This window comes from Archocentrus centrarchus, chromosome 22 (assembly GCF_007364275.1).
Source record: "Archocentrus centrarchus isolate MPI-CPG fArcCen1 chromosome 22, fArcCen1, whole genome shotgun sequence".
In the NCBI taxonomy this organism is placed as follows: Eukaryota; Metazoa; Chordata; class Actinopteri; order Cichliformes; family Cichlidae; genus Archocentrus; species Archocentrus centrarchus.
In genome coordinates, this window is record NC_044367.1 from 15,946,807 (window position 1) to 15,973,453 (window position 26,647).

A 26,647-nucleotide genomic window follows, 5' to 3' on the forward strand; every position below is an offset into this window, starting at 1 on the left:
TTAATAGTGTTGTGGGGCCTCTGGAGGCCCAGACAGGAAGCAAGCTAAAAGGGCCACTGAGAGCAGTAGAAGTTCAGCTTCAAGGTAAAGTTCATAAAGATCTTTGACTTGACCACATTTTGGTTACATTATAATAACTGATTTAGATGCTGTATTTATAGGAATCTTTAGGCTGCAATGTATGATATTACTATAAACATATGGACTGTATTGTAACCACAGAAATGATAAATTCTCAGCCTTTGTGCTTTTGCCAGCTGTACATATGCCTTGTTGTATTGCCTGGCCTTGAGGCAGTGCACATTCTACATACAGTTTCTGTGTACAGACAGACACATATACATGAAACTATATGGCATGCACCTCCCTCTAAGCAGTCCTTGCAGTAGTACATGCTCCTACACCCTATCCCTGCATTCTGCGTTTTACAGTGTGTGATTTACAGTGCTGTATCTGTGCGCAAACAGGCCAAAGCTAACAGCCCTGGAGAAAGCCTGCAGATGCACACTAAGTTCACCACAATGTCACACACATAGCTCACCCTCTCAGCACTGCACAAAGCTCAAGCCCCAAAATTCTCATCATTTCCATGGTCCACTGCTGCACATGGCTGTCAGCTCTTAATATGGAAATGTTTTAGAAACAAAACCTAAACATTTACATTAGGTGGCTTCAGAAAAGGGGTTACGCTCTTCTTTTTATTTAGCCACCATTATATGTATGTATTTCCCTTGCTCTGGATGTATGTGTGTGTGTGTGTGTGTGTGTGTGTGTGTGTGTGTGTGTGTGTGTGTGTGTGTGTGTGTGTGTGTGTGTGTGTGTTTGGAGTGGGGTGGAGGGGAATGAAAAGCATAGAAAAGGCAGACTGGTCGGCACACACTGGAAAGAGGCAACCTTCTGAAAAGGTTAAAACTGTACATCAACAGATAAGGCAGCCGTGCACGATTCATCATGTCCCAGGTCTGTCAGGGGAGGCTGAGTACAAATTGAAACAAGCAAAATTATAAACACTGGGGAGCCATGTCACCAAGGCCTTTCCATACCGTAAAGAAAATAAATGGAGTTTGAATCCTTCTCAGGATTAATACAAGTCAATACTACAGGGACCTTGAGGTAAAAATCTTGGACTGGGAATAGTAACAATAACACTGAGGGGGAAGGGAACGGTCAGGGGGTCAAGACTACGTCTGATGGTTACAGCATGAGTTTCTTGAGAAAAAGTGGCAAAGAAAGTAGAAAGCAGGTAAAAATATATGGTAGGGTGCTTTATGCACTACCACTGTGTGTGTGTGTGTGTGTGTGTGTGTGTGTGTGTGCGTGCGTGTGTGCGTGTGTGTGTGTATAAAAAAACTCCTCTTAAGTTTGTGTGTTGGAACACCTGAGGAAGTGAGTGGAAGTTCAGTTTAAATTTGTAGGCAAATTATGGTTTATTATGTGGGCTGGCTCATTTTAACCTGGCATGTGCTTATTACACACACCACCTCGAAGTGAGAGTCAACCATCTTCCAATAAACACCTCTCTATGTAACGAGTTGGTGAAATTGTTTGTGAAATGTAGCTAATTTCAGCAATAGGGCCACTTGACGAGCCTGGGCGTGGATTGCGGGCTGCCAGCCATGCTTTCGTTAGTGTTAATGAGCTGCTGGTGGTCGCATTTTAAAGCAGGTGCCAAGCAGCTTACTACAACAGCTTAATGAGAGCAAGGCAGTAAAGGGGGAAAAAAAAAAACATGAATGGAGAAGAGGGAGTATTATTAGTATCTGCCTGCACACACAGCATGCCATGAAGCCGAGCTAAACGCAGTATGGAATATCTGCATCATAAATGCACAACTGTGCATAAATAAATAAATAAATAAGTAAAAGTAAAAGTAAAAGTAAAACACCAACTCTAACCTTCAAAGAAATTGCAGACTTATTTCTTGATTTTAAGTTTTTGCTTTTCTTTTCACACCCTCTCAAAAACCTCTGAGTTGAACATCTCTGCTTAACACACAGATCAAGGTTACCCTCATCTGCCACATGTGCTGAGAAAAAAAAAACTGAAGTGCAACTAAAGGTTAATCACTTGTTCCAAAATACATTACACGACATGACGAATTATCAATAAAATTGAGATGAATTTACGCTTGACTTTAAAACACCCTCACTTCATTTTACACACCACACAGGTCCACTTTAAACAAACACCTCAGCAATGATTTAGACAGTGCAAGCCTTCACCTGAGGGTGAAGTCTATGTCTCTGAGGCCTCTCCACAAAGACCTCTTTGTTTTCCGCATCCATACATCAGGTCACAAGGTAGGCAACTAAAGCACCGCCAAACATTAGTGTTAGTCTTTTCTCTGCTCTCTGAAATGCTGTAATGGAATCTGCTCAACTTCTTTTAAGACAAAAAGCATTCACAGTGCGTACAGAAGAATAAAAACTTGTGTGTTGTATACAGAAGAACAGTGTGCATAGCAAAAGACAGACTAAAAATAACCCTGTTCTTTCGAGGTCCCTTTGATAGGCGGCCACCTATTCACCTAAGTCACATAATGGTGTTATGTCGTGTTTTTATGTGTGGAAGTTTAGAGGGAAGGCAGTGACCCAGAGCCTGCATTCAGGGTGATACAGTTTTGCATGTGCACTGTATACCCAGCTTGTCTATTTTAATGACTTTGCAGTGCCTTTTGTTGCAATTCAGCCAAACTGATGATCAAGACACCCCTGACAAGTGAAGCTGCTGTGCACAAGTAGGATATTTTAAGGCTGGTTCTGCCCAGAGGGGCGTCCTCAAACAGGGAGGTAAATAATCCCTTGCTACAAACTATACATCTGTCTGTCCATAAATAATGGGAATTGAATGGAAGAGTTAACCTCCCACAGACAAGTTATTAACATGACCGCAGCTAAGAATAGAAAACATTCTTTTTTTCCTTTCTCCACCCCCTACTTTGTCTCTATGAACAAGGAAAAACTTGATTCAACTTAAGTATGCAAAACACAATTACAAGGCAACCGCAGCACACAATTGTACATTATTAGCACCCAAACCTACACAAGCATCCTAATTAAGGAGGAACAGAGGAGAATGTGGTTAATCTTTGTCACCAGTGAAGAGTATGTCATATTCATATGCATATGTACTTTTTAGGCTAGAGGTGTGGAGGTGGAATGTATGAGAGATGTGGGAGGTCAGGTCGACTCAGTGTGCTGTCAGTTCTATGTTGCGGTAGGAGCTAATTTATGCTCACTAATGCAAGATAACAATACCAAAACAGAGACAAGAGGATTCCAGAGCTTTACTTGGCAAACGCAGCAACCGCTTCAGGAGCAAGGCATACCCTCAGCCCTTTGAGGCATCACAAAATTAGTCGATGGTCAACTGGATTCAGCTTTAGCAACATTTTAGTCCCCTCCTACACATGCACAAGGTGGAAGCTGATTAACTGCTGGCTAATTAAGACAAAAAAAAATATACATGTAAAATAGGCAAAGTAATATACTAATACACAGATTAGTATTTTCTAGTATTCTAGTACAGTAGGTTTGCATGATTCACTGTTTAAATTAGTCTTTGTTTAAATGGTCCTTGGTGCAGGTCCTCAGTTTAAAGAATCGGAGAATCTGGAGAAATTTCTGTACATAAGAGACCTGGTACTTAATGAGTGTGACTTTTGGGCTGCAGGGCAACATTAAAAACAGAAATGATTCTGGAGCGGGAATCACTTCATAGGTTCACAAACATTTCAGTGCTGCATCCACAAATGTGTGTTATACTGCAACCATGGGTGTGTGTGTGTGTGCGCAAACAAACTGGAAGTTGGGTAAAATTATGAGCATTTTAACATTACTAATTCATCTAAGCTCTGCACTAAGTTTAGACTTTTTTCTGCATGATAAATAGAGAAAATATCTTATTCTTAACATATAAACCATTAATTGTAAAATGGGGAGTTTTTAATCTCCTACTAATTATTTGACCAGTTATCACTTTCTGACCTCAGATTCCCCACACACTCCTATCACCTCAGCCACTTTCTCACAATAACCAAAATCTTATCATTTTACAGATACACAATCTGACAGCTGGCTGATAACTTGACTAACACATGATTATGTGAATGAGCAAATAAGCATTAACCTTCTATTTATTTGTTAGCTCAATAGTAACTTACAGAAATCCTACTTAATTACATTCGGTCTTAGTTAGAAACTGTTCGCTCAGTATCACGCTTCCCAAACATCCTCCAGCTGAAGGGAGGAGGCTTAATCAGTGTTTTGAACTCGTTAAGTCCTTTAACTGAGCATGTCGCCTACCACATTAGCAACACATATCTAAGGAACAAGTGTGCGCTGTGTATGTAATGTGTGCAGGTCCTCTCTCAGATCTACTGTGTCACGGTCCAATGCGCTTTGACACACTCCGGTCTGCTTTGGATGTGAAGCAAAAACCAAACAAGGTGTGGTCTGGCTCTAGCTTTGTCTTTTCAGTGCTCAGAACTTGGTCCAAGCAGCACAGAGTACATGATGCACAACAAAGCAGCCCAATGACGACAGCTCTGTGATGGCACCAGAAAAATCCAATATTAAAGTTGATTTGGATTTACAAAACAACTTATCCTTCAGACAAAAACCTTCTGTGAGTCATTATTGTTTTGCAAAAAGAATCACTTTGAACAGGCTTTTTAATATAAATGCGAGAAAAAGATACTTCTGTCTAGGGCTGCAACGATTCATCGATTAACTCGATTAAATCGATTCTAAAAATTTATCGACACAAATTTACTGTGTCGATGCTTCGTTTAAACTCTGCCGCGCTCAGCTGTCTCGGTGTAAGCGGCGCTCCTCACTAGCATTAGCAGCATTAGTGCTGACGTTTTTTTTGTGGGTTTATTGGGGGCTGGCAAACCAACATAGAACTGCATTACCGCCACCTACTGGACTGGAGTGTGAATCACTCACGTATACACAAGCACACATTCTAAAAAGCTCTCCGTCGCTGCGATGGATTTCATTTAACACAGAGTGGATCATCACTAGAGTTGCCACCTGTCTCGTAAAATACAGAACCCCGTATGTTACGGGACTCCGTGGAATACGGCTCCGTAACATGCCGTGTTCCGTACTTTACGGGACGGGTGGCAACTGTCGCTGACATGCATTTCCACACCTCCACTGCTCTCTGTGTGTGTTGTGCTCGCTGAGAATTTCAGCTGCTATTTTTGTCTTTACTTCAGCTGTAGCTACCAGAACTGGTTTGCTAGCGAGCGCGGGCCATTAGCACTAGCGATGGTTCGGTACCGGAAGGCCCGCCCCCCAGGACCGAGGGGCTCCTTCAAAATATTTTTTATACTTTAATCCCTTATTAGTGACTAAATATAGACCTGCAGTAGAAACGTATTTTCGAGAATGCTTGTGAATACAAAGCATTACACCATTACTCACACATGCGCCATGGCTCCCGCAGCCACTAGTTTTTCAAAACACTCATAGCAGGCAGCGGTTTTAACTGCGCAAGCGCAAAGAGGCGAAGCTGTGCCGGTGAGCTCAAGTAGTGAAAAAGGAAACGTTTTTCCAGCGTCCAAAACAGCAGCTTTTTCTTTTAGTAACCACCAGAGGTAGCAAAAGTACTGACATTCTGTACTTAAGTAGAAGTACAAGTACTTGTGTTAAAAAATACTTTGGTAAAAGTCGAAGTACTGGTTCAAGTTCTTTACTTAAGTAAAAGTAAAAAAGTACAGGCTCTGAAATTTACTCAAAGTAAGAAAGTAAAAGTAGCTCTTTGGAGGACGTTTCTACCTGCTATTTTTGTGTAAAGCTAACTGAACCTTATTATATATTATTGTAATAATATAAAATAATACATGAGAACACAAACATTATTCCAATCTAAATTTTAATTTTAATGAATGCTCTCAGCTTGAATCACAAACTGTGAAAGGGAATTTAAACACAGCTCTGTTCTCTGTGTCCTCCATAGTAGAGGGTGACTGTGCCTCCACCTAAACACAAACATGAGGATACTCAGGGGTTACAGTGGGATTCAGAAGGTGGAGGAACCCTAAGATCAGCTGTAGTGGTTCTGCATGGGGAGAAGAATCACAACTTTCTATTGTGAGCTCCAGTAAATGATGTTGGTGTGCAGGCTGTGATCAGCTGACCTGCTGCTGCTGCTCTGAGGTTTACTGCTCTGTGTGGATGAACTGAACTCATAAAGATGTAACCCAGTATTTCACAGCTCTCTGAGCTGATCTCCATCCCCTACACTGACAGCATACAGGCTGTAGAAATGTTGGATTCAGTGAATGAATCTCAGCATCAGCAGCTTTGATTCAAACTCATCTCTGCTGCACTGATGGAACCTGTAACTCTGACCATGAACACAAAGTGCACCAACACAGAGCTTTACTGTAAATACAGTACAACAAGCTAACCCGTTTATTATGTACTAAACTGCAGTATTTTCATACAATCTTTGAATAACACAAAGTCAGCATACTTCAGTTTATTTTCCAGTCCTTACCTTTAATTCTAACCTCTCTTCTTCCTCTCCTGTCCTCTTTCTCCATCTCTGAGTGAACTTCTCTCTCTTTGCTCTCCCTGAAATGCAGCAGCTCTTCTTTTAGCTAGTAGACACACTGTGTGACAAACTGCACACACTTTGTGTGTTTGCTGATATTTGTTGAGCATTTAAAAATGTTGCATTTACCTGCCACACGTTACTTCCTTCATGCTCGCTCCTCTTCAGTAGCGCTAGCTAAGCTGTTTATGTCCCGCGAGCATAACTTACGGATTCGGTCCGGCCCGCTGTGACCCCTGATTATAGCGCTAAAAATGAGACATTAATTATATGGGTTTGTGTATTTAATCCCTTTGTACCCGATAAGCCCCGGTGATGGAGGATACGCCAGTACGATTGTCTCTTATATGTTAATATTCCTCCGTTTAGGCTCAGATCGCTTGATGACTGACGGCGCACTGACCGGAAACGCAAACTTCTCTCTGACGTGTTAAAAAGTAACGAGTCTGTTTTGAAAATGTAAGAAGTAGAAAGTACCGATACTTGTGTAAAAATGTAGGGAGTAAAAGTAAAAAGTACTCAGAAAAATAAATACTCAAGTAAAGTACAGATACCTAAAAAATCTACTTAAGTACAGTAACGAAGTATTTGTACTTCGTTACTTCCCACCTCTGGTAACCACCATTAAATCTGTGAAACAGCTGGAGGTCCTTCATCAAGCACCTGATCAGCAAGTGTTAAGGTGAAGAAAAGAGAACTTTGTAGCTGCTCCATTCACCGCTGTTTGTTCACATGGCGAGAAACTGCATTACGGAAGTTAAAATATGCAGATAAACTTAATAAAAAAGTATTTCTTATCCGATTACTCGATTAATCGCTGGAATAATCGATAGAATACTCGATTACTAAAATAATCGTTTTATGCAGCCCTACTTCTGTCTCTGCAGGTCTCTGGTTTTAGAAGGGTTAATGTTCAGACACTAGGAGGACACCTGATTTTTTTCTCCAATATCGACTCCTCACACTCCCTAATGACACTGTACATCATGAAAATGGCTTGATCTCTTCAGTTATGACACACTGAGTGGATATTCATTAACAGTTAATGCTGATTTTAATTAATTCTTTTATGGTGATGACAGCACATAGTGTCTCTACTATATGAACTGAAATTGCGAGTAGCGATGACAGTAACGCTGATGACAGCTTATAGCTGAAACAAGTTTGTTTTGCCCTTTAATAAGCATAAAGTAATATACTTATCAGTGAGTGCCAGTATTGTTTGTTCTTAGGTTTTATCAAGACCCTATACATGTTTAAGATTCAGAGGTGAGTGTATTGTTGCTTTGAAAGACTGTAAATATATCTAATAATTTATGTAAAAGTGAGAGGTTTTGAAAACTAAACATTGACCGCAGCGCTAATTTGGAGATCAGTCCTGAGTCCCCTTGGGCTTTTGACGAGTCCTTGAGTCTATGAGTTCTGCTTAGAGACAAGAAGCTCCCCATGGTAGTGGGCAAGAAGGCTGGGGGGCTGGGAGGCTGTGCAGACAGAGAGAGCCACATCGTCAAGGGGATACATGCTCCTTTAACCTGTTATTGTGAACTCCCAGCAGCCCTGGCCGATAATTGCCACCTGTCTCTGGGGAAACAATCCAAGACAAGCATTGGGACAGCCATTTTTTTTTTTTTTTTTTTTTTTTTTTGCCATTGCTCCTCATGCTACACAACTCTGGTCCTAATCCTGCCCTTAACCCCTGTGGCTAATGTGTCTTCAATTTAGGATGATCCCCCACTACAGGCACAGCCCCTAATCAACAACATTTTGTACCGTAACCCTATCCACCCTTGCTAGGGCAGCATCAGCCTGTCTGGGCGCCGGCATGTGTCCAGCAGAGGAACAATGTCATGCATGTGTTAAACAGTGCTTATGGATATCATGTTTATATATGAGGTCATGGGATGTGTGCCATACACTCAGGTGTTTGTCTTCAACATAAGCTGTTCAAATAAACATTTAATATCCACATGCAACACAAGCAAGTTGCATGTAATATGTAAGCCACGTTTACAAGCCAAGCCTAAACATTTAAGGATATTGTACAAAGTTAGACTCTTATGTCCACTCCTCATTGTCCCTCCACTCTGAAAAAGCCATACTGTCTGGCTCAAGGATCTCCAACAGGTTCAAGAATAAGAACTTCATTGTAAATTTTGGTACCAATTCAGTGAGGGCTGAATCAAAAGTCATGGAAAGAAAGGTGTGAATGTTTGTTGTGTAGGCCTCTTGGCCTCTGCATCCATGAGTACAACCCTGCCCCAAAATTAGAGTGTGGTCTCTAATGTCTCCCTGAGAGAGAAAGAGGCCTGGCTTTCGTCCAAGTCAGCACCTTTGGAAGTGAAGTCGTGTTACCACCACTAAATCAACATGTCAGCGCCCGGCCCAATGAACTTCTTCACCCAGCCTCCACTGCTTATAGCAACCCCACACACACCTAATGAATTGGTGTGAATGCCTATCTGTCTGCTAAAATGAAATGGGGAAAGGAGATATGAGGACTACAAGGGGGGAAAAAAAAAAAGATTTCTTTTTCAGCTGTTACAAAGAGTATTTGCAGTTAGGAAATATGATTATCACTGTATTAGCCCTGTTACTTAAGCAGAAAACTACTGCAGCAACCCAGCCAGTGCCAGGTTACAATATCCTCGGCATCAACCTTGGCTTCTGTGTCCAAAATGGAACTGTCCCAGTTTAGGGGGGCAAGTGTGGAGAGGGATGCAGGCGAAGGGCCACAGAAATCTGTGTGCTTACTCGGCAGTCTGTTTACATTCCTGAGGGTAATTTTAGCCCCTGGGGGGAGCAAAGCAGGGGGGCCGACATGTTGTTGGGGCTTGTCAGTGTTCCACGGGCTAGCCGGCACAGTGGCGGCACCTGGACATCTGGGTGGTAAATACACAAATACACACACACACAGATATACCTCCTGCAGAAAAAGCACTGGAACTGATTAGATATCTGTGTTTGCATCACTTATTAAGGTTAAGCTTATTATTACTAAATTTTAAGAGCAAAGTTGCATCTTCCACATAATCTCAATAGCTACTTTTTTGAGGCTGAACAGCTAAACAGAGATGCACGCTATCAAGGCGGCCTTATGAAATAAGGATGTAGTCTTGCCAACAGGCCCACCACAGCAGAGTGCCATTAGTTTTGGACAACACAGGATATCCCCAGTGTTTTCACTGACAATCTGGGGTGCAAATCTAATTTCACTGTAGTTTTAAAAAATTTGCTAAGCAAACAAAACAATAATCCTAGCTCAAGAATAGCTTAGGGCTTCTGTACGCCTGTCGGGATTTGTCTTTTTATTACTCCCAGCCCAGAGTGTCCCTTCAAAGTGAAATAAAGCAAAATGTCCATGTGTTTGCTGTGTTTCTGTGAATGCACGTGTAACAGAGAAGGAGAGAGAGATATAGAGACAGAGAAGGAGGGAGGGAAAGAGAGACTCTGAGCTTATCGAAACTAATTAGGCAAGGGATCAGGATGGAAGTTAAATACTGGGCTACATGTAATGAAAGAAGCAGAGTGGGGGACATCTAGGGGTCAAGCCCACACCAAACAGTGGTCCTCAGGCAATCTGGTATTGATTTTCACTCGTTTGGGGATGAATGTGGATGGGAGGGCGGGAGACGGGGAGAGGCAGTAGGGCAGAGTCTAAGGGTCTCGTGAGTTGTCAACTTGACAGTTTAACCCCTTTTGGAGTAGAACAAACAAACAGAGGGATCTCTTGGGCTGACAGCGTTGATCTGTCATAGCGATGACACTGCAAAGCCCCACAGAATGGCCACACAGGAGAGGAGAGTGGAGAGGAGAAAGGAGGGAGGGTGAGCTGATACAGATATGCACAGGCACATTCCTTAAGACTTAGAAGATAGGACTCTGCTCACCTTAAAAAATTCAGGAGGACAAAAAGGACCATACAACTGAATCCATAGTCTGAGTTTCACTATATTTTCTAAAATCAAGATTAAATATATAATAAAGTATTAAATAAATATGTGCGTACAGTATGACTCTTCTTATCAACTGTGTTATGTAACTATGATGGTAGACTTTAGATCAGACCAAAGTGGAATTTCAAGACCTGTTTTGATGATTTGCCATGTCAAAAAGTATGGGCATCCCTGATGTAGCAATATTGGTGATGGACCACAACCACACAGACATTCAGATGTCAGCGCTCGTCTCTTGTCAGTCTGTGAAGGCCGTCACCCTCAAGCACCTTCCCTCTCATGTCCTTAAACACTCGAAGACCCCTTTCACTCTTTCCCTCAGACTACCTCATTGTTTTGTCACATTGCCAAAGGGGACTCCATTACCCTGGCCAACTCTCACTTATACTTCTCTCTCTCTCTCTCTCTCTCACACACACACACACACACACACACACACACACACACACACACACACACACACACACACACACAGGACAGTCACAGCTAATGCCCACATCAAATTAGAGAGGCCCCTATTGTCCCTATTATGGCCCGGGAATGCTCCATCATCACGGATGCTACGGGGTCCCTCACTTGTCAGAAGTTGTCAGACAGATAGGGAGTCTGGATACACACAGCTGACAGGTAATCTTAATGTCTTCAATTAGCCCAATTAGGCCTGTCATAAACAATTCGATAAGTGTTCAACCAACGCAAACAGTTAAACGCACGTACAAGCACACCAAAATGCACACACTCACACACCAGGGTCTGCAGGGTATTAATGAGAAGGGTAATGGGTATATCAGTGGACGGTTGACTTGTCTTTTGTTTCAAAGAGGGGTGTGTCCCAATCCCTTGCTCTCAGCTGTGCACTGCTGGCTGCTACCTGGTCAGTTCAAATTGTACTATCTCCTTTCATTAGCACATCGCCGGCTGAGAATCTGAAAGGCCGTGACAAAATTCATTTGAGACGAGTGGGAGCAGATTGCCTGAAGCAGGTGCTATAAGGGAGATAAAACAAAAGCAGCACCTTTGTGAAGCTCGGTGTGTGCGTGGATGTGTGTGTTTCCCATCTGTGTGTGTATGTGAGGGGATTTTCCCTGGTCTTCAAATTCTGTTCTTTTCCTTGCTATGGTAAATGGGTAATGACACAAAAGTGCTTTTGACAAAAAAGGAAAGGTACCAGAGAGGAACTGGCCGAGCACACTTGGAGCATTTACAAGGCTGTGGCGAAATCTAAATATTATTTGAAGCGTGACTAAACAGGCCAACACCTTTCTATGCAGAGGATGTGTGATAGCTAACACTGTTTGATTTGGTCTCTCCTTCATAATATCTTATCGCTGAGCAAAGGTGGCACCCTTACTGCATCCTTGCCTTTTGTCCTCTATATGTTTTTCTTTTAATCTATTTGCATTCACTATCAATTTTTTCTGCAGGGACATAGAAGGGACTGTGAAGCACAAGCTTATGTTTAAAACAGAGATTCCACAGTTTGCAAACATGAGCGTTGTGCAAAGTTAACATCAATATTTGAACAAGAACTTCACATCAACACTGCCTTGATCTTATGTGCAGAGGCCTTGAAATGCCCCCTATCAAGCAACAACTATGACAGTTTCAATGCAGCGCTGTTCTCAAGGCATTCGGGGCAATTTTTTTTTAAAAAAGGCAAGAAAAGAAATGAACAAAATACAAATGCAACACAGAGAGAGAAAAGTTAAAACCAAGGCAGTGTTCTGAATGGTGAAATCCCAAGGCACATTTTCATTCAAGGAGTCAAACTGGGACAAGAAGACAAACCAACTGCTATCAGCAAGATCTGTGATGGACCTTTAACTCTACTTCTGATCCTTAACTCAAGTGACGGCTGGAAAACCATCTGAGGAGAAAAAAAAAAAAAAAAAGAACGAAAGAAAGAGAGAAAAGCCTTCACCGGGAAGTTGTAATAGGAAATTGCTCTTGGCAACTATTTGTTCAAGCACCAGATTTTTTTCGTCTTTATGCCAACCCAGTGAGCCCCCATTGGAAAACAGGGCAGGTCCCCCTAATGAGTAATCTATTTCAAAGCAGTCGTGTCTGGGCATGACAGTTTACTGAGAGGCTTGAAGAACTGGTAATTACCAGTGTTACGGGGCAATTAATGCATATTACACTGCGGCACTCATGGCGGTGACTGTCAGCTCCCCAATAAAAATGAGCACTCTTCAGCTAAAGGGTGACATTAATTGGGCCCTTAATGACTATGCAGAGGAACCAAGCCAAATAGGAACAAAACAGGGGACTCGCTCTGACACTAGCAGAGGGCTGGAAATTGGACTAAAAATGAGATTAATTGCTGTTTAGAAAAAAAAAGGGGGAAAAATGTGGTGAGGGGAAGGGGGAGAAAGAGGCTGGAATTATAGGGTGCAGAGAGCAAGAACTGTTCATACAGATGACAATTCAATTAATTATTTTATATTGCATTTTCTATACCTTAAGAAAGTGCACACAGGCCTCAAGCCCATTTCAAGGGCTTTGTCTTCATATGGTGCTTATTGCATAAAGAGCTACATAAACATTTTCATAAGAACCTACAGCTAGTTTCAGGGTCCATATACTCAATATAATATAATGGATAATAGCTAAAATTTTCATCCAACCATCATCCTACGTAACAGGAAGAAGGACTAAACATAACAGTCAGGAATGTAAAGGGTGTCCAAAAAAAACTAAATAAATAAAATAAGATTATCTTAAGGAGTAAGTATTGAGCATTTCTGGGTTACACACTTTCCTATGAAATATAAGGCCTTTAGTATGTCCTTTCACTTAAAGCAGTCTTAAAACCTTAAGCAAAGCTTTCATGAAAAGTAAATCAAGTAAATCTACTAAATTGCAGGCCTTCCACTCACAGAAATGTTTGTTTAGAAAGAGATCAAGGATATGGTGAAGACACGAAGTAATTCTGATTAATGTTGCTAAAGCTAGGCACGTACTGAGCACCACCTGAATATGCAAGCCCCAAATCATGGAAATATCAGCATGCAAAACATGCAGTCATTTGCATACATTTTTGATTTTGGATTTCCGTGCTATTTAAATATGCAGTTAGAAATAGTCCAGCACTGCCTCTTGCGCTGTCACGCTGCACACTCACACTGTCATTGGTCCTGATAGAACTCCTCGCTTCAAAGGGAGCTTTGCAATGGAGAAGAGAATGAGCAAATATTTGAATTGCAAAAACACATCATCTTCCGAGGGGAGAAAATTCAAGACAACTTTTTAGAGTTAAAGACACCCCCCCAACCCCCAGCAAGCTAACCCTCTGCATACAGCACAAAAAAAGTCAACATATTCATAGTGTAAGCACACTCCTCACTAATTTACCATATCCAAATTTGTGTAATGGGATATGACATATTTTAGCGGGGATTGCAGGGGGAAAAAAAAAAACTTTAATTTGAGGAGAGAACCATAAAATGTTTAAGCTGGTCCTGTATTTAGCTGAAATCCACCATACAAATCCAGGTTCTCAGACAACCTGACATGGGTTTGATTACAGACTGAAGTGTAATTAGCTACTTCAGTTATCCTCTAGAAGGTTGGAGTGAGCAGCACCACCATCCTTGCTAGATATTTCAGCATAACTAAAGAGACCTTTACATTCTACAGGAGTACCTTCCCTCTCAGGATTCAGCACAGCCAATTTATAGCCATTTACATGCAAGCACTCCAGGAGAATCTCAGTTGGCGTCCAACTTTTGCAGAAGTTAGAGAGAAAGTGCAATAAATAATCTTCATGACAAATCAATAATATGACTCAGAGCATATTTGAAAGTATGAGCTCCTCACTTGGTTGCCAGAATAAATAAAACATTTAAGCCAAAAGTTACAAGTCTAGAAATGAAGGCCATGAACAACATTAACAGCAATAAATACCCATCATCAAACATCTAAAAAAACACCCCTGCACAGGAGGAAAACACTCATCTCCTGTGTTTATGATTGCAAATGTATATACCACAGGCTGAGAGCTACCTTGAATTTTAAATTAGGGAAAATGTAATAGTTTTACACACAGACTAAGAAAATAGAACACAAGGAGAATTTCTGTAAGTACTCTTCTATAAGTAAGGCTATCAGATTGCTGATGGGGGGGAAAAAATCATGGCTACCTCTTAGCATGCCTTAAACATAAAAAAAATAATTGCGGATTCAGATTTCATACAATAATAAGAGGATTGAATTTGATTTACAACATTACCTACATTTGAAATAATATTCTTAAATACATTTGAACCATTAATCACTGCCGCAAAAAGCCCAATTTTTGTCATCTCTTGTCACAAAGTTAGCTTTAGCCACCATCCGCCTCACACTTTCTCAAAGTCCAACCCTACTGTGGCCTCTACTCCTTATAAGCTACAAACCTATGCGTAGACAACTTGGAGACAGGTTTGAGCAGAAATCAAACCTGAATGATGGATGGCTTTACTACACAATGACCTCTGTCACTAGGTTCTTGCCCTAAATCAATGGTGGCGATAAGGGCCCTGCGCCAGTGCTCACCTTGGTATGTTCAGCAGCAGACCTTATCTATGGCAGGAGGAAGTATGAGTAATAACTAAAGACAAGCTACGACAAAACCACTAACCCCACCTTGTCAAACATAATTTACAATGTATATCCCTTTACCTCCTCACCCCCACCCCCTACCTCCCACTGCTGTTAAAGAGTAATTATGGGAACCAAAGAGATTTGGGACTGAGTTTGGATGATTAGCCTATTATAGTATGCTGGGAGAGGTTTGAGTACAAGTCCAAGCGGGGCTCAAATTTGTGAAAGGCTTGGGACTGTTATGCTCTACTCTTGCCATTCTGTCATACACTCACACACTCATTCACAGAATTAAGAATAAGATTCTTAGATTTCAGCAGTGTCAGATCTATGTGGAGTGGCCAAACTTTGGAGATATACACAGTGAGAGGCTAGAGGTTAAAGTTGAAAGAAGGGCTGACAGGAAGTAGACTTTAGAGATTATACTAGATTATAGCATTACAAACTCTGAGACCTTTCAGTAGTTTTTCATTTGACTGTGTGTGATGAAGAGTGTGTGTATGTGCGCATGTGTGTGTGAGATGTAGAGAGAGATACAGAGAACCAGGCAAGAGAGTGAGCACGCTTCCAGGGAGTTACATCAAAATGGAGAGAGAGACCAAATATGACATCAAACATTGCAATTAGCTGACCCCTTTCTCCTAGAGTCACAGTTTGAAAAGTCCTGCCTTTAAAACACTGATTAGAATATGTTTGCTCTCTCATTCAAAATGGCATTTGACAAGGTTAGTAATATTTTAACTAACTGCAAAAACATTCTTGCAGACGTAATCCTTTTTTCCATCACTTTGCGGAGGTGCAGGTAACCTCCGAGTGAGTTTCCCATGAACCCAGAGCTACAATTTGAAAACAAAACGGCTGGGGGATGAAAAAAAAAAAAAAAAGTTCAAAAGTTTCACTCAACTGTGTTTTGTTTCACCCGGGCAGCTGAAGCTAAATGTTTTCTGATCATTATTCAGAGCATTTATCCCCTTTCTAATTCAAACCACAATGAACATTTAAAACTGAGCCAGTTTTTTCTTCTTTTTTTTTTTTCCCCTCTGACCACGAACTCCATCCTTAGCAGGGACCCAAGGGGGTGAAGACTGTCAGCAGGTCTGAGGATAGAGTTCCTCAAACTGTTAAACCCCCTAAATCACCAAATTAGGAGGTGTATTCTAGAGCTTAGTGGCATTTCCAAGGGAAAGTTGAATAAAAAGTTATGCAAGATGTAATTTAACAGTGCATGGCAGTACACTGTACATATAAATTGTATATGCAATATTTTTTGTAAGGTTTTAGAGGAGTACCAACTTGTTTGGAATCAACTTTGAGTCCAAGTTTTAATAAAAGGAATATAGTCAGCAAACTTAAACTAAACGAAAACAGAGCCTGAGACAGTCATCGGTCCTGACAAAGCAAGTGGAAGATAAGCAGTGAAAAGGGGGAAAGGATCAGAAATGGTCAAGCCAAAACTGTCTGAAGTTAACAGTTTTCAAATCCATTCCAATCGCAGGAGAAGAGAATGTGAAGTGTCGGGCTGGACAGTGAGCCAGCAGAGGCTTAGCTGCAGCTGCGCTCAAATGGAAGTGGCACTTTCTATCAGAGGCCTTTCACCAGACAGCTCTATTCTGCCTGTTCACTTTTAACCTCACAGACACATAACAAAAAAATACGAGTGGTCATTTAAGACGCATGCACTGGTCACTGAAGTGACAGATACAGGGTTTAACGTTGGGAAAGACTCATAGTGTGAATGTGCCAACTGATAGAGATATCACTCAAAATGAGAAATAGATTTCTCTGACATCTCTGTGGCGGCCATTCAAAGGGGGTGGGTCAAAGCCCCAAACTCTGTTAAGAGTTTATATTTCACTTGTTCAGAAATGTATGCCCCTGTTGACTTGCATCAGTCTGAAGGAAAAGGATTGTGTGTCATATGTTTCAGCTTATGGTGAAAAATTACATCAACAAATGTTAAATCAGGGAGAGCGGGAATTTGTATCCTTTATAGACCTCCTCAACAAAGTTTATTTCAAAAAAGTTATTAAAAAAAACAAACACAAAACAGAAATACTGATACCATCAAAGAAGTGGTGAAAAATACATAAGCAGACATTTTTTTGTGTTCAAGTTTTTATAAGCGCCAATGGCCAGATGCATTTTTTCTTCTAGTCGTTTATAGACCTGACAGAGTCTGTGCAGACAAATCTGCTGACCTGATAGATCTTGTACATTAACCCCAAGAATTGATGAGCGAAAGCAGAAGGTCAGCACTTGGACACAGGCTCCTCATGTGTCTTTGATTACACACTCCCACTAAAGGATAGGCAGGCAGAGATGTTTAAGCTATCAGGCAATCAGACCGCCGAGAGACGTGAAACTCAAACCAGAGACAGGAGAAGGAAAGGGCTGCCTGGGAACAAAGATGGGGGAAGAGGGTTCTGACGAAGCTCTTTAACAAATGCCAGGCCAGTGAGGAAAAACTCAGATGTGCTTACATCTCTTTCATTGTTTCTGGCAACAATGCAATGAGGTGAATTAATACGGAAATATAAAACAACGGTCACAAAAACAATATCTTTTCATATGGTATTTAAACTAAAGTACTTTTGGTACATCAATCACAATGACTGCCACTGGGAAAAATCGGATATAGGTCTTACATATGAGAACAAGCAATTCAAATGTATATTAAAAGCACTTTTGAAGAGAAACTAGGTCATACAACAAATTAAAAAAAAAATAATAATCTCTTCTTAACTAAAGCGGAGAATGCTGAGAGTACATTTAAAACAACATGGCTGCTTTTGAAGTCGTTTGGAGGCCGACTGGTGTTTTGGAGATTTATTTATTTATTTTTTTTTTACATTAATTGTGTTATTCTTTAAAATCCTCTCTGTTACTTGCTGCATTATCAGGGAGAGTTTGAGAGATACAAGGAAAACAGGAAAAACTTTGCCTCTTAGTTTAAAATATCAAAAGCTCTTTTATAGGTATAAATTACCAAGAGCCTTTTGTCAGGATCTTTTTAACTTTAACACACACACACACACACACACACACACACACACACACACACACACACACACACACACACACACACACACACACACACACACAGATGAATGTGAGCCAGGAAAGCACTTAAAACTAAAAAACTGCACTACACACATGCACGTAAGTGCACTGTTTTGTGTGTGTGTTTCTTTGCTGTATGTGATTAGAATTCTACTACTAATATTAGTTCCAGAAATTCACTCAATTACTTGTTTGATTGAGCGAAAAAAAAAAAAAAAAGATGCAAAACTAAAAGTCTCAAAGCTAAACAAGGAGCCGAAGTCGGTGGGGCGGAAAAAGGAAATAAGGATGGGTGGAAAAAAAAACAACAATAAAAAACAAGGTTATGTGAGGGACAGTGTGTCTATAAAAAGAAGCCTACTGTCTAGGTTATCTATAAGGAACCACTTATCACAAGCGACCAGCTTCACACAGTGACTGATGGGCCTCTACAGACCATGAGTACCAGCACATTATCTGGTACACACAGAGGTGCTCTTTAAACACAAAGGCAGAAAATATGAAGCATTGTTTCCTTGGCTGTCATTTGTTTTTAAAAAAAAAAAAAAATTACTTTTGCAATGGAATAAAAAGAATGTTTACTGTTTCTGTACCAGCAAATACACAAAGACAATGCTGACCAACAGAAATTAACACTAAAGTAGCCTAATTGAATCAATAATTTCTCACATGTAAAACACGACCAATTTATAGCAGACCGAGTAGTCTTACAATGCATGAATGAAATCTTGAAACAAAAAATTGTTTTATAATAAGGATATTACTCATACTAACTACGCTCCTTATCTTTGGGCCTTAAATATGTGAAGATATTCAGCACCTGTGAGTGTGCAGGCATTTGTATAATGCATATAAAGCATCATGCAATCTGTATCCACCTGACAAGAAAATATTACTGAAGGTTTAACATCACATTGAGGGTAATGTAGATCTGAATGTCTTTTAGAGGTCAGACAGCCATTAAAATTCTCCTGTTAGACTGACTTTTACGAAAAGCCTTTCCATTCCTTGCCCACTAGTCTCTGTGCTTTTGACAAATGCTGCTGGCTTCTTCCTGGAATGAAACCCAGAAGGTCAATGTAGAGAAGAAAAAAAAAAAAAGAAGGAGAAAAAGGCAGAAAGACTGAGAAAATGAGGGAGGGGGGGGGGGGGGGGGGGTGAGTCTTTTTAAGTCTGATGACATACATCGTGAAAGCTGACAAAAAAATGTATGTTCATCTTTAAAAAGTTCCATACCAAAACAGGAATTCAAGGGGCAGACATGCTTGCACCTCATTTTACTTCAGGCTTTCCTCTCCATCTCACAGTGTCACAGGCAAGCAGCAAGACAGGAGGAGGGGTATATATCGCTGGGGTGCCGCTTTCTGTCCCACTCTTCGTTTATACACACAGCGCGATGTCAAAGCTGCTCTCACACTCAATGGTAAATGACAAATTTGGATAATGCACACATACAACCCTACCAACATAAATAGGAGACATGGGGCTTAACCAGAGCTAAATCCTGAGGCTGCTAGAGACCTGAGTGCGGATTACACCCCAGACGTCTTAAACAATGCACCCAAATGTGCATCCTTAAAAGCATGAAATCCTTGAAGCATCACAGCCGACTTGTCATTTACCATTAATATTCCAAGTAACTTGTTCTGTGAGGGCCAGCATTGCACTTCTGTGGGCTGACATTCCCCACAACAAACACTTGCAAAGCCCTAAAGGAACCACCATCGTGGATGGCTATTTTTCTTGCTGTGGAATATTCTACGCGAGGATGTCATAACAAAGGAAACAATAAAGGAGGCCACGTTCCTGCACTGCATGGGGCATCCATAACTATAAATAGGAGAAAGGCTATGTAGAGACAGTAATGCTTTGCCAAAAAAAAAAAAAGAAACAACTAGAATTTTGTATTGATATTAAGTGCACAAAACTCCACAACAGAAGAAAGACTGTAAGCCTCAAAAGCTACTTCCTAAACATCATGACAGAATGGATTAAGAAACGAAAAGATTGCTGGCTGGTGCTGTAATGCAGCTATTGAAATATTGGGGTTTTGTGACTCAAGTGGCAATCAGCTATTCTTTAAAGGCCAATATTGCCATGGAGTTTTTTTTTTTCTATTAAATTTACCCCCTTTTGTTGTCTTGCACATTTCTGACAGGAACCTGAGGTAAGGTATGGCAGGGCACAGGTCTTGGAGGTGTCACACTGTCACCCCAGAAGCGCCAGTACCTGTCCTCAGGGATGGCCTTGTAATGTCCAGCCTCATTGAATCAGCAGCAACCACGCCCCGTGGGCTCCCTCGCTCAGGTGACATCCCCTATCTGCTCTTGCGCCATGATGTCCTAGCTGCTGAGGCTTTTAATAATCGTACGCTACGGCATTAAGAGGGCCCGCACAAGAAAACACATATGCAGAAACACACAGTATGAGAACATCATTTCTAAATATGAGGAGCTTAAGTCACATTCAGACAGTCATTTAAATGAAAGCAAACTACGTTCACATATAAAAATGTCAAGAAGGAGCCATTAAAAATTTTTTAAAGGTAAAGCTACCATCAGATGAATTCAACAGGGCATGTCTAACACACACTGTATCATTATACTCTACTAATTAGGCATTCCTGTTATCAGTGCTTTGGAAAGTTCAACAAAAATGATGGACATGTCCATTAAAAATGGATGACAATGTTCAATATTGTGAATCAAGAAATTAATTTGATGTCGCAACTGGATTGACGTTCTGAGACTAACAGAATTACTATGCAATTTCATCTGTAAAACCTACAGCATACAGCTCTAGATATAATTGGAAAAAGTTCACAAAGCACTCAAGGTGTCTAATTGCGGCTGTGTCAACTAATATAAAACATCACAAAAATCTTGGGTCTGTCTATTTATGAGCTAATGTGTCAGCAAGCAGATTAGTGATGTAGGAGCAGTCTAGTGTGTCTTTAGAATCATGTCATCCTCAGTAGTTTTAGCATTTCTTCCATCAAAAAGAAAAAAGTAACAAAGGACGAGCATGAGCAGATATGAAGTGAAATCAATAAGTGCTTTTGGAGCATGAGAATTTTATGCTAGTAATTAGGTGAGGACATAAATTAGCAGCATTACAACAGCACCTTCAAAATTACTGAAACAAAGGAGCCAGATGAAACACAATGCGTGTGTGTGCATTCAAGTCTCACTAAATTTCCAGTGGTCAAGCCAGATGATGTATAATGGCAAACCCAAAAGTCTTAACCCCCATTTCATATGAGGGAGAAATGAGGCATACTGTCCCATTATTTTGCTATAAATCATTTTTTGTGGACGTCTGACAGCTTTTTATCAGATCTAACCTTTTCAAGCCTCCATTAAGAGTGCTAACATTTTCAACTCTGACACATTTGCAGTTTACGAATCGCACAGCTGATTTACTTTGGGAGGAGGGGAGCTGGCGTCCATGCTCATTGTCACACAGGCTGTTCATTGTGTTGGGCTGGGTGGAATGGGGAAAGGGAAAGAAGAGAAAGAGAACTGCAAAGTGATGAATGAGTTCCGAATTACACGCATTATTCCAACATTTACATTTTTAATAAGCTAAAATACAATACAAAGTTATTTTGTTGCTTATGGTAAAGCATTTCTTGATTTACATGATTATTTTTTTGGTACACAAATGTTGCATTGAGGGCAATTAGCTACCTTAATGAGCCTTCAAAAGCTGGCAGACTAACAACCAGCAAATGTTAGCGAAGAGATGCTGTAAGAGCTACAGACAAACTTGACATAAAGAGCAAGCGTTACATCAATTTAAGTGGGACCACAGTAGCTGCAACTTTTATTAACACTGGTTTTGTGACTGAGCTCGGATATGATTATAGTGTTAATGTGTTGACTGCTTTTTGCTCTCCTGACAATAAGGACCAATCACTGAACCATACAGATCCATATATCAAATATGAAAACTTCTCTAGTGTCTTTTGTCCTCCTGTGAAACCTTTAATAAGGGGCTTCACAGGCTGACAACTATAATTCACAGAGTCCACTTCAGTCAAACAGTCAATATTTCTAATAAGCAAGCATAAAATACCCAAATCTCTATTGCTACATAATATTTTGAATGCACAAATAATCAGGAAGTCAGCAAATAATTATTATCTGCATGATCTCTGGATTAAAGTATGCAATCACCTAGACAGACAAATACATGAGCAGAATTTGAACTGCTCCTTGCAGAGTTATGGAAGGAACTTTGCCAAGCGTAATTGATATAAGTACACCATAATCAACTAGGGGCAGTTAAGGTGCTACCACATAAGAGTCCATATTTCATTACATGCTGTGTTTAACCTTATCCACTTCTCCTAAAACACACAAGAGGCTCATTATGTGTTTAATATTCACCAGCAGGTGAATAATTTTTATGCAACTCTGATAGTTGGGCGAGATGGATCACTCAATTATCTGAACATCCGTCAGAGCAGAGGGCTCACTGGCTCTGGAACGCCACCAGCTAAGATTGATGGCTGGAAGACACCAATAGCTGCTGCTTCACCATCTCATCCAGGCACTGGGCCTGAACACCCCGTCTGATTCTGCGGAAGACTGTCTTTTCTCTCCATTTTTTTCTATCCTTTCCCTTTTTTTCTTGGGAGCATTGTAGGTGAAGCGTCATTACCCCTCACTCCACTGAAGAGGGGTTCATTATGGGGTTAGTGTGTTGGCAAGACTATTGTTTGGATGATAAATGCAGTTGGTGCGGTCTTTGGAGGGAAAATTAGTTATGTTTTTTCTATCCGTCTACAAAAACATGTCCCTACTCTGTAATGCTTGAGGGCAAGTGAAGAACAATTAACACAGCACTGGGTAACCCAGCTCAGTTAAAGCAAAGAAAGAATTCATGAAAAATAAGCAAATCACTGGAAATGTCAATCAGAGGCAATGAAGTAATTACAAACACTGGTGTGTGTTTCCAAGGGTGGCCAAAAAGGAAACCAACCAGTTTACACTTTGAAATCTGACTGAAGAATGAAGGAATGGACAAACATTTCAAACATCAGCCCTTCAGGGCCCATCCCATGAACTGAAACCAACTAATGAGAGGTGAAGTGAAAAGTGAACTAGAGACCATCTTCTGAGTGGATCGCACCAACCCAGTTCTTGGACCAAAAACATTAGACACTCTATCTATCTATCTATCTATCTATCTATCTATCTATCTATCTATCTATATAGATATAGATATAGATATAGATATAGATATATATGGATCAGATAAAGAATGTTCAAATATGGAATTACAGATACAACAAAAACAAACAATAAAAAAACAAAACAGACCGAACCTCAATTAAACATCTAACTCTGTGCATGTAACTTGTTTGGCTGGAATACTATCACACTGACAACATCTAGACAACAAAGAATAGTTATAAAACTGTCTTTTCTGTGGTTACTGCTACAATAGTAGTGCCCAGGCCCACATTTAACATGTTAGCAGAATCAGAGGAAGAAAATAAATAAATAAATAAATACCAGCCTCGCTTTTGCAGCTGATATTTCACCTGCTTCTCTTAAAGGGTTACAGTTTTGTGTTACTACATTTACAAACACACACAAAGATGCACATCAGCAACTACACTTGCACTTCAAATGATCATGCAGATGGTCTAACAGATTAGGGCACATGTTGAAATGTCAGTTGTAAATGTCAATTGAAATTTACAAGGAGGCTGAAAAAGGTAGGGTCTGAAGGGACTGACATTTTTTTTGACACAATGTTTGTCTAACTGCTGCTGGCTGACATGATAGGATCTACTTTGTCAGTTCCTTAATACCCTTGGACAAGGCCAGCCCAGTGAATATAAATGAAAGACACCCTTGGGCAAATATATAAGGCTCAGACTAACCCAGACTGTCCAATCAAGCTGTAAGTATTCCAGAAAGAATAAGAAAAACCCTTAATGCTAACCAAGTCAAGAACACATAACACAGGGCCTAACATTGTCAAAGTCTACATTTAATGAAAAAGACTTAATGAGAGTAAATACAGATAGTTTATGAGGTACAAGGTGCAAACAAATGTTTTACCAGAATGATGGGAGCAGAAAAGTTTGCAGAAGGAAAGGAAGATCTCATGATCTGAAGCATTCCATATTATCTGCAAAACACATTGGAAGCAATTTTAAGGTGTGGGCACGTGTGGCTACGAGTGAACTGGGTCTCTAATATTTATTGATGATGTGACTGCTGATAGAAGTAGCAGGATGAATTATGAGGTGCACAGGGCTGTACTCTCGCTTTCAGCCAAATGCTGCAAAACTGATCAAACAGCACTTCACATTGCAAATGGATGATGACCCAAAACACACCGCAAAAGCAACCCAAGAATTTATCAAGGCAAAGAAATAAGATTTTCTTCAGTGGCCAAGCCAGAAATCTGTCCCTACTCAGGTATTGGACACAGCATCAAGGATGGGAACCTGCAGGTACTCCAGGACCATGTCACAACATGTCAGCTGGCCATCACTGCTAATGTGGATCAGGGTCACAGTGAGGCACACACACACCTCTGTCCCACCATAGTTGGGGCCTGCTCATGTCCAAAAGTTCTCATGACACAGAGGCCAGACATTAGTCACCCATTTCCTTGTTTCCCCTCCAACACAATGTGTTTACTCAACAAAACAATCAAGCTTACAAGCGGACCATTCAAGCCGTAAAAGTCTCAGAGAACAGGAGTGAATGTGGAAGTAGTGTAATGAACAGATGCAGCACGTAGAATCTTGCGGTTTAAGTGGCCTTTGCCAGAGAGGAAGTGGTAAGCATTGTTGGACTGAGATACGAGTTGTTTTTATAAAACTGAGAACACCTCATCGTGGTTTCTGATCAAAAAAGGAGAAGTTGTAAAGAATATACAAACTGATTATATAACACTTGTAACTTTATATGGCCAAGTAAAGAAAAAAAGAACACAAAGGGAGGGCTCACCTGTTCCAGTAGCTCCAGAACTGTTCATTGAGGTAGGTTTGATGGCTTTGATCATCTCCAAAAGAGGCTTTGCTCTCAATCCAGTGTATAATGTGTCCTTCCACAGCTTTTCATAAACAACAAAACACAGCAAATCTCAAAAAAAATGATGAGACACGGTTGTTTGCTTTTCCCAGTCATTTACAAATGAAAGAAAAAAAATTGGCATTAACATGACATTTTGACAATACAATTATTGTCAGGACAACAGATGCATAAGGTTAGAGAGTGGTTACATTCATAATGTAAATACTAACCAACTGGAACCTCCAGGATGATATCAGGTGTTTTGTCATAGCCCATAGTTCTCAGATGGTTTTCATCTACAGAAAATAAAGTTTAGGATTTTTATATTTGCTGTTTTGCAATAACCTTCTACATTGAACATCAATCACACACTGTTGATATAACTGCTTTCATAAAGATGCTGGTAACAAACTGCTCAGCATGAGCAAAGCAGAAAAACAGCACTAGAGGACAGCAAGTTCAGTTAAACCATTATCTACATCTGCCACGTATTTGCTGTCACTGCAAAAAAATACTCTAAACTCCAGTTACAGTAGTGCTCTCTTTGGCAGTGCTTTATAAAATATACAGAAAGAAGACAAGGTTGGCATTATAGCCTCTGCAATCCTGACCCTTGCCTGCACAGGCTATAGCCATTGTCCTTGACTTCTGGCGTGCTCCAGCCATTATCCCTCCAACACCTGATTTCTCCATTAAATCTCACTGACCAGGTCATTCAGTTCCAAGGGCCTGCCTCTTTGTCTCCAGCCAAGCTCAACTAATGGGGCATGGAAGAGAATTGTGGATAGATGGAGGGTGGCGGTTAGTGGTGGCGAGGAGGTAGCATCAGCCATGGATGAAGAAAGAGAGCTGAAAGAGGTCAGTGAGGCTACCAGAGGACTGTGGTAGACATCTGACATCCACGATTTTGTAATGTAGGTGTAGGTGTGTGTGTGTGTGGATGGGAACCTCTGTACACACCCACTGGGCTGTTGACATTCTCATGTGGCTCTGATCGCCTTTTTAGATCAGCTTTGATTAAAATTAATGGTCCATTCCTGCTGTTGGGTAGCTTATTTCCAATCCATTTATCAGATGGGGTGAGGCTGCTTCAGCGGCCCTCGTGCCCCTCGAACTCTGACAGCTTTAGAACAGTCTTCTGTGCAGCCTGAAGAAAGGTCAGCACTCCGTGTCCAAATAAATGATATGGTCTTAATGACAGTGGGAATGATTCTTATTCTTCATCACTCATCTGACCTAAGAAATGGTGATGGGATGGGGGTCATATAAGGGGATGGGAAGGTTCTATAGTTTCATACCTGGACATTCCATTTACCTTTAATTTTATCTGAATAAGCCAGTAGCATCAGAAGTGCAGATGACATTCAGAAAACAATCTGTTATTGTAAAAATATGTGGCTAAATTAGTACAACCCTATGACCACTTATGAAAGGTTTATT

General features: G+C 40.6%; 1 protein-coding gene across 1 annotated transcript in view; it reads right to left on the reverse strand.

Annotated features, from left to right (window-relative positions):
• Window positions 1–26,647, reverse strand: part of cdin1 (CDAN1 interacting nuclease 1) — a 54,856-nt gene that overhangs the window by 2,588 nt on the left and 25,621 nt on the right. Inside the window, exons 10-11 of the mRNA XM_030718923.1 lie at window positions 25,438–25,503; window positions 25,142–25,247 (exon numbers count right to left, since the gene is read on the reverse strand). Coding sequence (XP_030574783.1) covers window positions 25,142–25,247; window positions 25,438–25,503 — 172 coding nt within the window. The remainder of the gene's footprint in view (window positions 1–25,141; window positions 25,248–25,437; window positions 25,504–26,647) is intronic.